Source organism: Leopardus geoffroyi, chromosome C2, assembly GCF_018350155.1.
Source record: "Leopardus geoffroyi isolate Oge1 chromosome C2, O.geoffroyi_Oge1_pat1.0, whole genome shotgun sequence".
In the NCBI taxonomy this organism is placed as follows: Eukaryota; Metazoa; Chordata; class Mammalia; order Carnivora; family Felidae; genus Leopardus; species Leopardus geoffroyi.
The window spans coordinates 151,074,526-151,089,564 of record NC_059333.1 but is presented as its reverse complement, the minus strand read 5'-3'; the positions used below and the strand labels follow the sequence as shown (position 1 = coordinate 151,089,564).

Genomic DNA, 15,039 nt, shown 5'->3' with positions numbered 1-15,039 from the left:
ACATTGTTGTATTTTCAATAAAGTCTATGGCCGTGTCTTATCTAAAAATATGCCAGCCACTGAGACGAGGGAGGAAAGCATTAAAGGATGCATTAAACACCGAGAATCATTAGGGCCTTTTGTGGTGGTTGCTAGACTCTATCTTTCAAACCGTTCAGGAAGCCTAAGCTAAGAGAGCAGTGCTGAAGGTTTCCACAGATTATTTTTATCTTCCCTTTGCTGGTTTTTCGAAAAACCTTTTCTCCAGGAATGGAGGCCAAAAAAGAAATAAAGCCTGAGAGGAATCGCGTTAACAGTCGTTTTTCAACCCAGAGAGATACCTCAGGAAGTTTCCAGAATATTATTGGCTCACTTGACTGCATCTCATCCTTTCTTTTCTCTCACATACGCCCCCAGGTCTGCTTGGTGTACCCCTATACCAGCCACCAAATTCAGACCTCCACTGCCTACTGCAAGACGAGGGGAAAAGCAAACATGTGGAGAATCCCACAGAACAGACCACAAGTCTGCTCTCCTCCCCTGTCTCCCTCAGGCCCCAAGGGTGGCTCAGGCACACATGCGTCCCAAGCGGGCCAGCTCAGGGCTTTGAAATTTTCACGCGTCACTTTCTGAGGAAAACCATCCACTGGGGGTCGCTGTCTGCCACCATAGAGGCAGACCTGGGTTCTGGGCCTTCCGGGATTCACCACTTCCTTCATCCGGGCCTTCAGGGAATGCTTTACACGCCTCTCTCCTGCTCAACCCTGGGAAGCAATAGCTTCATCACCTCTGTGCCCCCAAAGTGTGGCTCAACCCCTGGCACATCTTCTGTCCTCAGCGTGGCACTCGCTTAATCTTGAAAGCATTTTGTGGGTACCAAGACGCTTCGCTGAAGCATTCCACTCAGTTGCTTTCATGATTCGGGGCGCCATTTAAACTAAGATTTCTGTTTAACGGAAACGGAGACCAGGGGACAAGAAACAGTTTGTGAGATCATGTTCAAAGCTGATAAGCCGCGATCATGAAACAATGGGATTTATTCTACACACCGCCTAGAAAATTCAGTCACGCCTCAAGTAGAGGGAGATCCCCCAGGGCACGCGTGGCCTCCCGGTTACGCCAAATGACTGGGGCGCCCTCACAATGAGCTCCCACCTATCACCCAGCACCCTTGCATTGTTGTTACCTGTCTTCCTCAATCCCAACCGTACGTACTCAGTCCAGAATCACCTTCCGGTGACAGGGTCATCTTCCACGCTCAGCCACGTACTTCCGAATCTGTGGAGGTGAGCCCAGTACAGATACTTTGTAAAGCTCCATGGGGTATGTTAAGGCACAGCCGAGATGGAGAGCCCCAGAGAGCACCTGACCACAATTTGTGAAGCAGCATTCTTTTTTTTTTTTTTTAATGTTTCTATTTATTTTTGAGAAAGAGAGAGACAGAGCATGAGCAGGGGAGGGGCTAGAGAGAGAGGGAGGCACAGAATCCAAAGCAGGCTCCGGGCTCTGAGCTGTCAGCATGGAGCCTGACGCAGGGCTCGAACTCATGGACCGTGAGATCATGACCTGAGCTGAAGTCAGACGCTCAACCGACTGAGCCACCCAGGCGGCCCTATGCAGCAAGCATTCTAAATAAGATGGACCCATCTTCAGATCCAGCAAAGGGTACTCATTTTCAGAATCGTGATGGTCAGAACATAATATGCAATATCTACGGCACGCAAGGCATGTGCTCTGCTCCAGAACTCTCGGGGTGGAGCTCCTTGTACCTGTGAAACCTCTCCACCCCCAGGACCAGCGTAGTTGGCCTGAGCACCCTCAGTCCATTGAAAATTCATTGAGTTCGTAGAATCTTATGGGTCAGCCACCAGGTGCCGCCCTGCACCCACGTCAGTCCTTCCGGCCCTCCCAAGCTAGGCTTACTCCTCCCACAGCCCGTATCAGGTGACCGGGATAGGCCAGGCCTACAAGGAGACCCGTTGGTTCCATCAGATAGATCTAAGAGGTATTCGTTCCTTTAATAAACATGCAGCGGGGCGCCTGGGTGGCGCAGTCGGTTAAGCGTCCGACTTCAGCCAGGTCACGATCTCGCGGTCCGGGAGTTCGAGCCCCGCGTCAGGCTCTGGGCTGATGGCTCAGAGCCTGGAGCCTGTTTCCGATTCTGTGTCTCCCTCTCTCTCTGCCCCTCCCCCGTTCATGCTCTGTCTCTCTCTGTCCCCAAAATAAATAAACGTTGAAAAAAAAAATTTTTTTAAAAAAACAAAAAACAAAAAACATGCAGCAAACATGTACTGAACACCTACTGTGTGCCCACCTGGCTTGAGTGACAAGACAGACAAGACCCTACCAACCCAGAGCCAGCAGGCCAGTTGGAGAGGTCAGATCATAAGTAAATAAATTTTTTAAAAATATAGTGTCCAATGGTAACGAGTGCTCACTGATTCATCCGATAGATTGAGCGTGACATTTTTAATGGTTACCCTAGAGAGAAGCGGCACTACGTGAAATGATAAATGTAGTCGTTATGAATGTACTTAACCTCTAGACAGTTGGATAAATAACATATGCATTTATTGGATAAATAAATGTTTATTGGATAAATACGCGTTTATGGGATAAATAAAATGGGAGAAATAAACCCTGCCTTTTTATTCATGAACACTGTATATCTATTTTGGATGTGATTCCTGTAAAGGTCTATAACATCCTTCATCTGGGATTTGACCGACAAACGTGGTCTTTTGAAAATGCTGAGCCGTGTGAAATCAGAGGTTCCTGCAACTCACGAAAGATAGGATGACCTGGTGTGATTGCCACATCAGTGCTTTCCAGAACAGTTCAGCCGCTTTCTGCCATTCCTAAATAACACTGAAAGATCCCACCTGTGAATTTAAAGGGACACGGGGGGAGAGATGCTGTACTAGAAAGTTCAAAATCATGCGGAGCAAGAGCTTGCCCTCTGGGCAGCTCATTCTCCCCAAGATATTTCTAGATCTTCTCTCTGCTCATTCCCCCCTCCAGCCTCCCCCATTCTCTCGGCAGATGACCGCACCTTCTCCTTCACAGGGCAGGTAGTATGCACCCCTACGCTGGATCCTGTCACCTTCCAGGAAGGTCTCAAGGTCATGCATCCCTTCCTTCTTGCTAAGCCAGCCTCTCTCTCCACTGGTTCCTTCCTATTGATCTGTAAACATGCCCGGGTCTCTCTGTTTCCCAGACCATTCCTGGTCTGCACATTCCCCCACTTGCCGCCCTGCCTCAGTGCTCTTCCCAGTAGGTGGTGGAGACCCTCAACCGAGAGCACACTGCACTCAGGGCTCCCACTCCCTGCCTTTCCTCACTGCCCCCACCAGCCGCTCTCCCGATGGCAGCCAGAGTGCACTTGGACGTGCAAATCTGACCAGATCACCTCCACGGAAGCTTCACTGGCTATTCATGTGGCTGTTGGAATAAAGATCAAAAAATAAAGATACAGTCACCATGCCCTGTGTGGTCTGGGTCTCCAAGCCCAGCCACACTGCCTCCTGTTTAGGTCCTCAGATGCACCTGCTACCCCCACCGCCTTCCCTGTGCACGCTGTTTGCCCACCTCCCCACCACCCCTCTGCCTGGTGACTCACTGTCCCTGTTAGACACGTCCACCATACTATGAAGCACCCAGTCAGGGCACTTAACGTATCTATAATTTTACACGGACTTACATAAATCTTTGATGAATTCTTTCCCACTAGACTCTCCAATTGGTCAGGGCAACAAGGATTTCTGGCTTTGCTCACCAGTATACCCTAACACCCAGCCCAGAGCCAGGCACCTAGTTAGTAGGTGCTTATGGACTCTTGGCTGGATGGATGAATGAATACTGGCTGTAGCCACGCCACAGTGAAATATTTGCACTAAGATCTGTAGCTTAGGGTCTGCAGAGATAACTTACCTTAAAGCCTTACATCGTAAGTGAGGACACTGAGACCCAGAAAGACAAAGCCACATCCTCAGGATCACAGAGCTAGAATAAATGGACTTCATATATATTATGAAAGGCTGGGCAAAAACCACAAACACGGAGAATGATATATGGTCAGACTGAGTCGCCATGACAGGCTACCCACTAATGGCTTGTTTCGTGAAGGTAGCCGGCTACTAAACCTGCCTCAAATACCTATAGCATTTACCCTGGATTTCCCACATGGGAGCCCCCTAACAGCCCTCCAAGAAAGCACGGGGTGTATTATAAGCACTGGAGGCCCGTTGCTTAGTTTGACATAGCATTACTGGCATTTGCCCCGTTTTGAGCTAAGGCACATAGACCCATATTTATTTTCTGGGTTCCATCAGTGTTCCCACCAACATCCAATCCAATCCATTTTTCTTGAGCCACCCACTGTTAGGTGCTATCTTGGGTACCAAGGATATAATATCCAGTGACTTTAAAAGAGTCCCATCATCCCCATCTTCAGAGATCTCATTTGGTGAATGAACACATATCATAAAAATCCCCAACTTGGAAAAGGGCTTTAAAAAAGGCTTAGCCAACTGCTCTGCCCGGCCTGGATTAAGATTAGGATTGTGTGTTCGATTCAAAGAAGACCAGAGGAGAGGCAGCGGGCCTTCAAAGATCAGATGCCAGGGGGTTGACCTTGGCTATCTCTGGGCTTGTTCCACGTGGACTCCCTTCTACAGAAGAGAAGGGTGATAGTTAAATCATTAGCTAAAGGCAGCTGTGTGGGTCAGTGCCACAGACGCAGCTGAAGACCAAACCCACAGGGTCTCAATCACCGTCACGAGCTCTTGAGATTTCGCTTTCTTCTAGTAAGGAAGCCGAGTGTCAGAGAGGTTAAGTCACAGACTCAAGGTCACATGGCTAGTAATTTGCAGGTCCAGGAATCAACCTTTCATGTCTCTGACTTCAATCTGTTGTTCTGTTTTTGACTCCATGCTGCCTCCAAAGAAGGTACCAGAAGAAAGCTAGGGGAGGCAGCAACGTTACACCACGAATCAGTGTGAGAAGAAAAGGGTGACTGGTCCAAAACTGTAGCATTATTATAAGACCCAGCGGTTCCCTAAACCTGTTTGCAAAGCTGACTTAATCAGAGTGGGTACGGGTGACCTGCCAGTTCTGTGACCGTGCACCTGTGCTCCCTGGGGACCTGTGATAATCCTATTCTCCGTCCCGCTTTCTCCCTCCCTGTAGGAGGAAGCTTTTTCGAGGCAAACCTGGAGAATGAAGGAAGTGTGTCAGGCAGTGATTCAACATTTTATAGACAGTCTGAAGGTGAGTTTGCCTAAGAGTTTATAGCTAACGGGAAGTTGGAGGGCTAGGAACACCTTCAGACCCCATCAGGGTCTCCCGGTTGCACTGTAACCGCTGGACACAACTGCTTGTGGCTGTGTGTGAGTCTCCACGGGCATTCTTGTTGTTGCCATTTGTGTGACTCCATCGTCGAAATTGGTGAGTATACGCAAGGCGTGGCCTAAAGAAACGCATTTGCTACCCCACCCCTGGGTACCTCACATCACCTGGTGAGTCAGAGCTCCAATACTATCTTCCGGAGCTGGAATATAATAATGAATACACCCGCGTAGCTCATATTAAAATATTCTTGCAGGGGTGCCTGGGTGGCTTCGTAAGTTGAACGTCTAATTCTTGGTTTTGGCTCAGGTCATGATCTCACAGTCCGTGAGCTCGAGCCCCGCATCCGGCTCTGTGCTGACAATGCGGAGCCTGCTTGGGATTCTCTCTCTCCCTCCCTCTCTCTCTCTCTCTGCTTCTCTCTCTCTCAAAATAAATAGATAAACATTTAAAAATAATAATAAAATAAAAGTATTCTTCCAAAGAATGTGTCATTTCCTGATTCACTTCTCCTTTTTTTATACCAATATAATAGTCCCCTTAGAGCACAAGTTAAAAGCCAAACAAACTTCCGGTTTCAAATAAAACCTTCTCCACTATTTCACCTCCTTCTCCTGAGTGCTGGGCCTTGAGAGCCTCCTGAGTCCCCGGCTTCTGGCACCCTACGGCTGCCCTCCGTTCTCTCCTTTGGGTGCCTTCCCAGGAAGGTCCCATCCTCCTCCATCCTTCCTGCCTGGAACCTCTCCACGGGGTACCTTACACCCCTGCGCCCCCCGCGCACCTCCATTCACTGCCGAGGCTGAAATGCCCGGCACTCATTTCAGCCCAGAGATCTAAACTCACATTTCCAAAGCTTGATTATTAAGCCCTGTAAACCCTACAGTGATCTGAACCTCAGCCCATCCTAATCAAGGTCCTCAGCCGCCTAGCTCCACCGGCAAGAGTTCCCTTTCCCTCAGCCCCCCTCCCTGCTACTTTGCCCCAGCCACTCAAGTTCCCGTCAGCTCTGTTTCCAATTCTGTCCTTCAATTTCTATCCTGATATTCTGACATCCATGGCCTGAGCACCTCCTGCCCACAATTCCCTGGTATTGATATTGCCTTCAGTGACCATTCATATCCACCAAGGTCCTCCAGAGAAGCAGAACCAGTGGGATACACACACACACACACACACACACACACAGATTTATTTTATTTTATTTTAGGGACTTGGCTCACATACAGTTGTGGGGCCTGGTAAGCCTGAAGTCTACAGTGTAGGTCAGTAGGTGGGAGACTCAGACAGAAGTCCATGCTTCAGTCTTGAGGCTTTCTTCTCCCGGAAACCTCAGTTGGTACCCTTAAGGCCTTTGCTCTCAACAGCTTGGATGACGCCCACCCACGTTACCTAAAGGGCAATGCCCTTCGCTTCAAGTCAACTACTGTAGATGCTAACCACATCCACAAAATACCTTCATAACCCCAGTTTGATTAAATAACTGGGTACAGTAGCCTAGCCAGGTTGATGCCTAAAACTGACCATCCCGTTGTCTGCTGGCCTTCTGAGCTTAGGTCAGTCTGCCTCTGGCTTCTTCTCCTTCCTCTACACCCGCCAGCAGTCTTTCCCTCTGTGGCACCGACCTGAACCTTCACTTTCAAGCTAAACCGTCTTCAGTGCTCCATTTCATCCTCCTCTGGAAGTCATGACCGCAGCATCCAGAGCCTTTGGGTTATGGCTCCAGGCTCGTACTTGCGCAGGACCTGTGGAGCTGGGTAATGATCCCCGCCACCCCGTAGCCTGGGAAGCACACAAGACCGTGGGCTTGGTTTGTCTCTCAAGGCATCATGGGGCCCCTCACAGAACCAGCAAGAGCTTACAAGCACTTCTTCTGTGACAAATATATTGGCTAGTATCTTGAAGAAGAGGCATGGGAAATTCAGTGTCCTCCAGGGAGTACTGGGTGTCATGACAACCTCAATCTTGTAGCCTGTTCATATGGAGACATTAGGGAAAATACACGTTCAGTCGGGCACCCTGAGGTGCGCAGAGCCTTGACCTGGGTCGCCCCGATCCGGGTGTCTTGTATCATCATAGTCAGCTTACAATGGACCCGTCAGCCGGCTGGATCGCTCTGAGCTTGACTGGCTTGGTTTTAGAGATTTACTCATGTCTGCCAGATGCCAATCTGGGTCTACGTTTGTGTCTTTCGGAGCCTAAGAAGCTTGAATTAAGTTTTTTTGATTGATTAATGAGTGAGTTGATGTATTTACACCTAGTCTGGCTCTACAAAGGATTTGAGGCAGCTTTCAGGAGGTTTGCATGTGTTAAATAATGCATGAGGAGGAGATTATAAATGGAAACAGGAAGTTGAAATCCGGGCAAAGAAGACATAGGCACGCAGCCCTTGCAGACCTGTGTTCTTGTGCCTGGTGTGAATCAGGTTTCCGGGCTAAACTAAGAGAGGGATGATAGAAATTCGCACTTTCAAGTAAGAAGGAGAAATCTAGCTTCTGGGGAAGCAGAACTCTTCCAATCACTTAGATCCAAAAAGACTTTGGTTGGGGCACCCAAGTGGCTCAGTTGATTGAGGGTCTGACTCTTGATTTAGTGTCAGGTCAACCCCCCAGGGTTCCAGGACCAAGCCCTACATTGGACTCCATGCTGAATGTGGAGCCTGCTTGAGATTCTCTCTCTCTCTCTCTCTCTCTCTCTCTCTCTCTCTCTCTTTCTTTCTCTCTCTCTTTCTCTCTCTCTCTCCAAAATAAAAAAAAAAATTAAAGAATTTTGTCACCTGCAAAAGTCCTTTGACACGGGGACGTTTCTATCCACCTGTTGCCATTTGCAAATAATATGCCATTTGCAAAAAATACGCTTGCTAAAAATAACGATAGCATTAGACTTTAAATCACGTTAGCTTGTATTTGTCTCGCTTTTGCGGTTAAAATCGAGGGCTTTGGAGACAGTCTGGATCCCAACTCATCTCTCTTCCTGTCTCCCTGAGTTACCTTGGCCAAGTTGCTTGACCTCTCTGTGCTTCAGTTCTCTTGTCTGTCAGATGGCACCTACTCAGTGGATTCTTGTAGAGATTAACTGTGGCCATGGATGTGACACTCAGTCTGGGGCCAGCAGGTGGTTGAGCTCGGTGAACTTGGTCAGAGTTTTTAGTGATGGACTTGGTTTAGAAGAACCAGTATTTCCTTACATGGATTCCTTCTGTGCAGTTATCCGTAAGCCACTCTGTGTGTCGGGAGCCATGCTCAGTGTTAGGGCACAAGAGGGACCGTGTGATCCGGTCGTGTTCTCTGAGAATGACCTGTGCGGGGAGGGACAGTCTTTCTGGCCCCACGGGAAGGAACTGCAGAACCTCAGATGGACATCCAGCCAAGGTGGGGGAACGAAGGGATCTGGACAGGAGGATTTTCAGAGGAGGAACCCTTGGGCCAAGGCTTGGGGTCCCCAGAAACCAGCTCAGTTACAGAGCAGGGACCAGAGGAAGGAAGCCCAAGATATGGGGATCAGAAAGGGAGAGGTAATGACTCTGCAGCGATTCTGTTGTGGCTGGAGTCGAGGGTGAGTGGGAACCACTGGGGGCCAGGGTAAACAGTGGGGAACTTATCACCGGGCCCCTGCAAGACTTTAACAGAAGCAGTAAAGTGGAACCATCATTTTACCTGCCTTTCCCTTTCCGAAAGTGGTCTGTGTTCTGTTTCCTGTCTAGGACACAGCATGATGGACACATTGGCTGTCGCCCTGCGGGTGGCTGAAGAGGCCATCGAGGAGGCAATTTCCAAAGCAGAAGCCTATGGGGACAGTCTGGTACGATGCCCTTCTCCTCCCTGGGGGGTGGTGCGGGTCAAGGTCCTGGCCGCCAGAACAAAGTATAGGTTGTCAGCAAACCGGCCTCATGGTGTCTGTCCTTGACTAGGGCCGGGCCCACCCTCCCTCTGCCTCTGTGGTCAGAACTCCCAAGAAAGTGATTGCCGGGTCCCCCGACCCACCCACAGCATGCGGCCCTTCTCTTCCCTCCCTCCGCAGGACAAGCAGAATGAGGCCAGTTACCTGCGGGACCACAAGGAGGAGCTGACGGACGAACTGGCCACGACCATCCTGCAGAAGGTGGGTAGACCCTGGCCTCCCGCACTGCAGTTCGTCACCCTGGCCCAGACCAGGGCCTCTGGCCGGCTGAGGCGCACCTGTGGGTACCTTGTTGCCTTGGGCGCCGTTTCTGTGCCTGGTCACTCTCCCCTCTTGTGCTCTGGGGGCCAGTGCAAAAGGATTTGCATTGCCCGGCAAAACGTAAGCAGAGGGGTCGAATATGGTTGCCTTTATGGATGGAGCTAGTGGGTGGGGAGCCAGGAACTCAGCACGGAGCAGGTTACTCACTGTCTTCCTGTTCCCTGGGCCTCCCACGAGTGTGTGTGTGCACGTGTGTGCGTGTGTATACGTGTGTCCTCTTCTCACATCTCTCAAACAGTCTCTTGCTGAAGAAAACTTGCGGTCACCCCCTGCTACCTCTGTGCCCTAAACTGTCCCGTACGTGGTGTGTCAGTTAATTACTGTTGAGAAGCCAGCCACCCCAAAACTCTGTGCCTCTGAGCAGGATTCTTTCTGTGTTCCACAGGCGATTCTCTGACGCCACAGGGGTGTTCTTCAATTCAATTCAATTCAATTCAATTCAATTCAGTTCAATTCAATTCCACTCAATTCTGACACTGTCTACTCAGAGTTAGCACAGACCTCACAAGCCAAGGGCTCAGCCCCGCTAGAGTGCCCCCACTCCAGATACCAGTGAAGTTTCAGGTATGCCCAAGTTACTGCACTTCTGTCCAGCCTACTGCACATTCAGGGATGCCCATGACTGCCCTCAGGTCGGATGATTTTCATAAAACTCAGCAAAGCGCTGTACGTCCAATTACTGGTTTATCACAAAGGAGACAAATGAACAGCCAGATGAAGAGATGCAGAGGGTAACAAGGCCTGTGTCGGAGGGGTGTGCAGACCTCCATGCCCTCTCCGCCCGCCACACTCACTCCCAGCACATCAGTGGATGCACCAGTCAGGTGCATAGAGTTCCTCCCTCGCCCCGAGGGAGGCTGAAGGTGGGGCTGAAAGTCCCATGGTTCACATGGTTGGCTTTTCTGGCCACCAGCCTCCATCTGTATAGTGGTCTGGCTCATCACCTCATTAGCCTAACAACGACTCTCCAAGCTTTGTGCCAGGAACCAGGGTCAAAGGCCACACATATGTTTTATCATACCACAGTCTCTTTCTCACGCGTGCATCTGCAGTGACCCCATCTCGAGCTATGGGTTGGGATCTAGTCCGTGCAATGTGTTCATTCTGGGGCCGGACTGAAGGCACTTCAGCTACACAGCCAGGACAGAAGCAGAGGAGAGCAAGAGGAAACAGTGGTGTGGACGAGGGCCCAGGCTCCGCCCTGACTCCTGTCGCTACCCACTCCCTCCTCACCCGTCATTGGCCAAAGCAAGGTGCACAGTCAGCCACAGCCAAGGTGGGAAGTATATTCTCCCTGTCCTGGGAGGGATGAGGAGTCACACAACAAAGGACTGCATGCGGGGAGCGATGAGCACGTTCGGTCGTCCCTTTTGGTCACAAAATCCATGTCCCTTATGCCGTGCACCCTCACTCCACCCAGAGACCCCCAAGCGTCTCATCCCACCCACAGCTCAAAGTACATTCAACCCAGATTCGGCTGCTCCTAAGCTGGAGACCTACGAACCAAGCAAACAAGTCACGGGTCGAACAGACCCTGTGGGGGCACAGACAGCTGGTACAAGACTCTGGAGATGGGGGTACGCCTCCATCCGGCCCTGGTCTGCCCGAGGGCGTGGCACATCAGTTCATCACTCCCCCTGGCTCTCGGCCTCCCGCTTTCTCATCCTGTCTGGTCTACAAAGACATTGAAGGATACACTCAGATCAGTGGCTCAGCCGTTTTCTCAGCTGCTTCCTGCCTACAAGAGGTTGGGAGCCCAGACACCGGTGTATAAATGGACTCATTACATCCAAATGGCTGTGCCCCACGTAGGAAGCAGTACAAACGAGCAGAAGCCTTCCCTGACGGCTCTTGGTACCTGCCCGCTTCACAGACTCTGCCAGCGCTTCCTAAAACCAGGATTTATAGCCAGAGACTCTGGGTTTGAGATGCAGCTCCAGTATTCATGAGCTCTGTGGCCTTAACTGATAACCTCGCCGAGCCCGTTTCCTCATCTGTAAAATGGGAAGAGTTATAGAACATAGCCCTGAGAATTATTTCGATGATTAAATGAGGTAGACCATATACAGTGCCTGAAACAGCCTGGCATGTGCTGGCCCTTAAAAATTGAAGTTGTCAGCATCTCAAAAGGATTATTTATAAACCGCAAAGTGCTGTAGAATGTTTAGGGCTGTAGTTGTGTCATTTTTACCCTAAGGCAGATCTGAAACGGGCTGGTATTCTGTTGAAACTAAGCCCTTAAATGTGGCTAAAAGAAAGTGGCTAAAAAAATCCCAGAGGTGGCCGCAGTTACTCCACCCAGCACCCAAAGGCCTTGCCAGTAACTTGCCCCCTTGTGTCACCCACTTCCTCCCCAGATCATAAGAAAACAGAAGAACAAAGGCGAGCAGCAAATGGGAGAAGAGCCAGAGTGGTCACAGCCCCAGAGCTGCAGTGCAGAGGCCGCTGACGAGGGGACCGCAGCCCCCCCGGGAGGCCCCCGAGCTCCCTCCACCCTCTGGGTGAGTCCCAGGCCCCCCCTCCCATGCAGATGTCCTGCATCAGGCACAGGTCAGAGCCGTTGTCCCCCTGGACGTGGGGCTGCCATGCCCCACCATCTGTAGTTGACTGGTGTGCCAAGGGTTCCTGAAGGGGGGACGGGGTGAGGAACAGAGAACGTGTCGGGGGGGGGTGGGGGGCCTGGGAGGGGACAGAGGGAGGAAACACAGTCGGGCTCCTAAGGAATATGGAGGCGGGTTTTTACGCAGAGACCAATTTAGGAAGAACAAAGGTGTCAGTAAGCATGCTCCTTCTGGAAAGAGTTGTACTGGCCCTGTGAAAAGAACACCTGTATGGCGGCCACGTGTGTCCTTACAACTTCCGCCCCTTGCCTTAGTGGACCTGAGAGGTGACCATGAGAAAATTGCCACCAAAGTGGCCACGGCCACATCTGGACACGGCTGGGAAGTCGGGAAGGAAGGGGCTCTGGCCTTTCTGCCTGTCACCTTGAAATTAAGCCAAGGGCCAAATCACAAAGCACGATGGCCTTCCTGGGACCCAAGGGTCTGGGCCTGCTGATGTCTCTGGTGGAGCCACCAAGCCTCTAAAACCCTTCACTGGTTTAAGCAGCCCCACGGGGGACACGGGGGCTGCTGGGAAGGACGGAGGCTAAGGCTGCGGAGCCGGGCCTTCTGGGTGGAGATTCAGCCCGAAACACAGGGACTGGTTGGCAGGGCTCGTGTTCTAGAAGCTGTCGGCGCCCACGGACCTGGCGGGGGGAAGGGACGGGGCAGCACACAGGCGCTGTGCCGAACTGGGCAGTCGGACGTGGGAAGAGCGATGCCAAGCCTGTACCCTGCCCCTCCTTGGGGTCAAGGGTCGAGAAAAGGGCGTGCACACCAGCTGCGTGGTCGGCGTGCAACTCCGGAAGTGATGCTCCGTGGCCTCACCAGCCACCAGATGCATGGGGGGTGACGAGAGGCACCTTGATGGCTTTGTCAGAGCTTTAACGTCATTGATTTATTGGCAGAACCTTCCCTTGCCAACATGCTGTCAGCTTGACTGCTGTTCGTGGTGTGTGCTCCTCCACAAAATAAATAGGAGACCCGATCCCAGCCCTCAGGGACTCAATAACCTGGTTAGCAAAGCAGGGCCGGGATACGAGTCAGTCCACGGTGATAGGCACTCGGTTGAAAGGTTGAGACCAGAGATGGATTTGGGGTTCAGAGAAGGGAGAGGCACACGACCTTCAAATAGCCTGTCATTCAGATGTTTTGCTAAGTGATCCCTGCCCTCGCGGGCTCAGGCTGCATGCACGGCATCACCCTGCTTTCCGGGGGTCTTTCTGAAGGAAACTCAAAGAGTCAGGCTTGGGGGTCTCCAGGAGGTGCAGATCTCCACAGCACCCCAGACCTGGCCGCAAGCTGAGGGGTCAGAGGCAAGCCCAGGGGGCTTGGGCGCTCTGCCTCTGGCACTTCTGGGCATGAGAGTCTCGAGTTGCCCTTAACCGTGACCTTGAGCAGCTGTTTAGTAACTATCTGTAAAATAGGGATAATAAGAGAAATACAAGGGGACAAACTCTAGTCATTGCCGTCAAGAGGAGCCAAGAAGATGGCAGGAACAGAGTACTGAGGCAGGTGAAACCTTGGCTAGGGGGCCGGTCAGGGAAAGCCCTTCCTAGGAGGTCACCTGAGACTAAGGTTTGAGAGACTTGGGAGCAGTGAGAGGAAGAGCATTCCCACAGAAGGAACAGCATGCACGGAGGCTCAGAGCAGGAAGGAACTTAATGTGTTCAAGGTATAGACTAGAACAGTAACTAAATGAGACGTGGCTACTGACCACTTTGCATGGACATGGCATTCCCCAAATGATAGGTATTATCACCTTAATTTCTACATTTCAGAACCGAGGCCACAGTATCATCAAGGGACCTCTGCGAGTTGTGAGCTGAACCCGCCATGCTTTGGTCAGCTAGGGCAGCAGCTGTCAGTGGGTCACTGATCAGCCTGCTCCAACTCACAGTCCCCCCACCCCATTCTCCCCCCGCCCCGCCCCTGCCTCGTGTCCTCCCGGGTGCCCTCTCCCCACCCCTCCCCCTGCAGCCAGAAGGCATCATCTTGCTTCTCTGCTGCTGTCTCAGCTCACCCACTGGATGCCTCTGGCCACTCACTGCATGTTGGGCCATCCTGTTTTTTCTTCAAGGGAGGCCGGAAGCTCCCCTCCCCCACCCTGACCCCGTGCTGCTTCCCCAGGGCAGGGGAGAGACTCACTCCCCGGAAACACACTCCTCCCATGCTCCCTGGTCACGTCAGTTGCCCGCAGCTCTGCACAGTAACTAACGGATGCAGACAGACTTGGGAGTCATCATAGAAAATGTAACTAATAAATAGCAGTAATTGAGGGATTGTCGGACATCTATAGGAATAGCATATGGCCAATAGTTTTCCCTAATGTAGGCTTTAAACTCACAGGGTATTCCCACGTATTATTTCATTCGATTCACGCAAGAGCACCCGTTATAACCCCCATTTTACAGGGCGGTAAACTGAGGCCTACCTAGTCTACCTGAGCCACTGGAATGAAGTTGGGGGAGGAGGCGGGACCAGAATCCAGGTCTCCTGGCTCCGAGCGTTTCCTCTGCTCTGCCCTGCTCCCGTCCCCTGGCTCATTGGATATGAACTGCCTGTTTCCCCGCCAGATGTTCCGGGGGACCCCCCGTGTTCACAGCGCAGCCTTGAAATGATATTCCTGTCCCCTCACAGAGACTGGAGACACTCTGCATGTCACCAGCCACGTGGGACGGTGGGTGCTGGAATGAGCCAGAACGCAGCGGCCCCAGCTTTCCACAGCGGGGCCGCAAAGTGCTTCCCGCACACCCCCCAGCCAAGCACTGGCCGAAAGCAGCCCTGAAGCTTCCCAGGGGGACCCCCTGTGCAGCCCCTCGGCCGGCTGGAGAGACTCTAGTCCACCTGGGGCGCCGGCACGCGGCGGGCACAGGTCAGAGTTGCACGGGACTCC

The 15,039-nt window shown here is 51.8% G+C and overlaps 1 protein-coding gene across 5 annotated transcripts in view; it reads left to right on the top strand.

The window, feature by feature from the left end:
• The window catches only part of LOC123575777 (myosin VIIA and Rab interacting protein), a 372,974-nt gene that overhangs the window by 273,688 nt on the left and 84,247 nt on the right, over positions 1-15,039 (top strand). For all 5 annotated transcript variants that reach the window (XM_045436470.1, XM_045436473.1, XM_045436469.1 and 2 more), the window contains 4 exons: positions 5,167-5,247; positions 9,026-9,123; positions 9,343-9,423; positions 11,901-12,044. In XM_045436470.1, the coding sequence (XP_045292426.1) occupies positions 5,167-5,247; positions 9,026-9,123; positions 9,343-9,423; positions 11,901-12,044 (404 nt within the window). The remainder of the gene's footprint in view (positions 1-5,166; positions 5,248-9,025; positions 9,124-9,342; positions 9,424-11,900; positions 12,045-15,039) is intronic.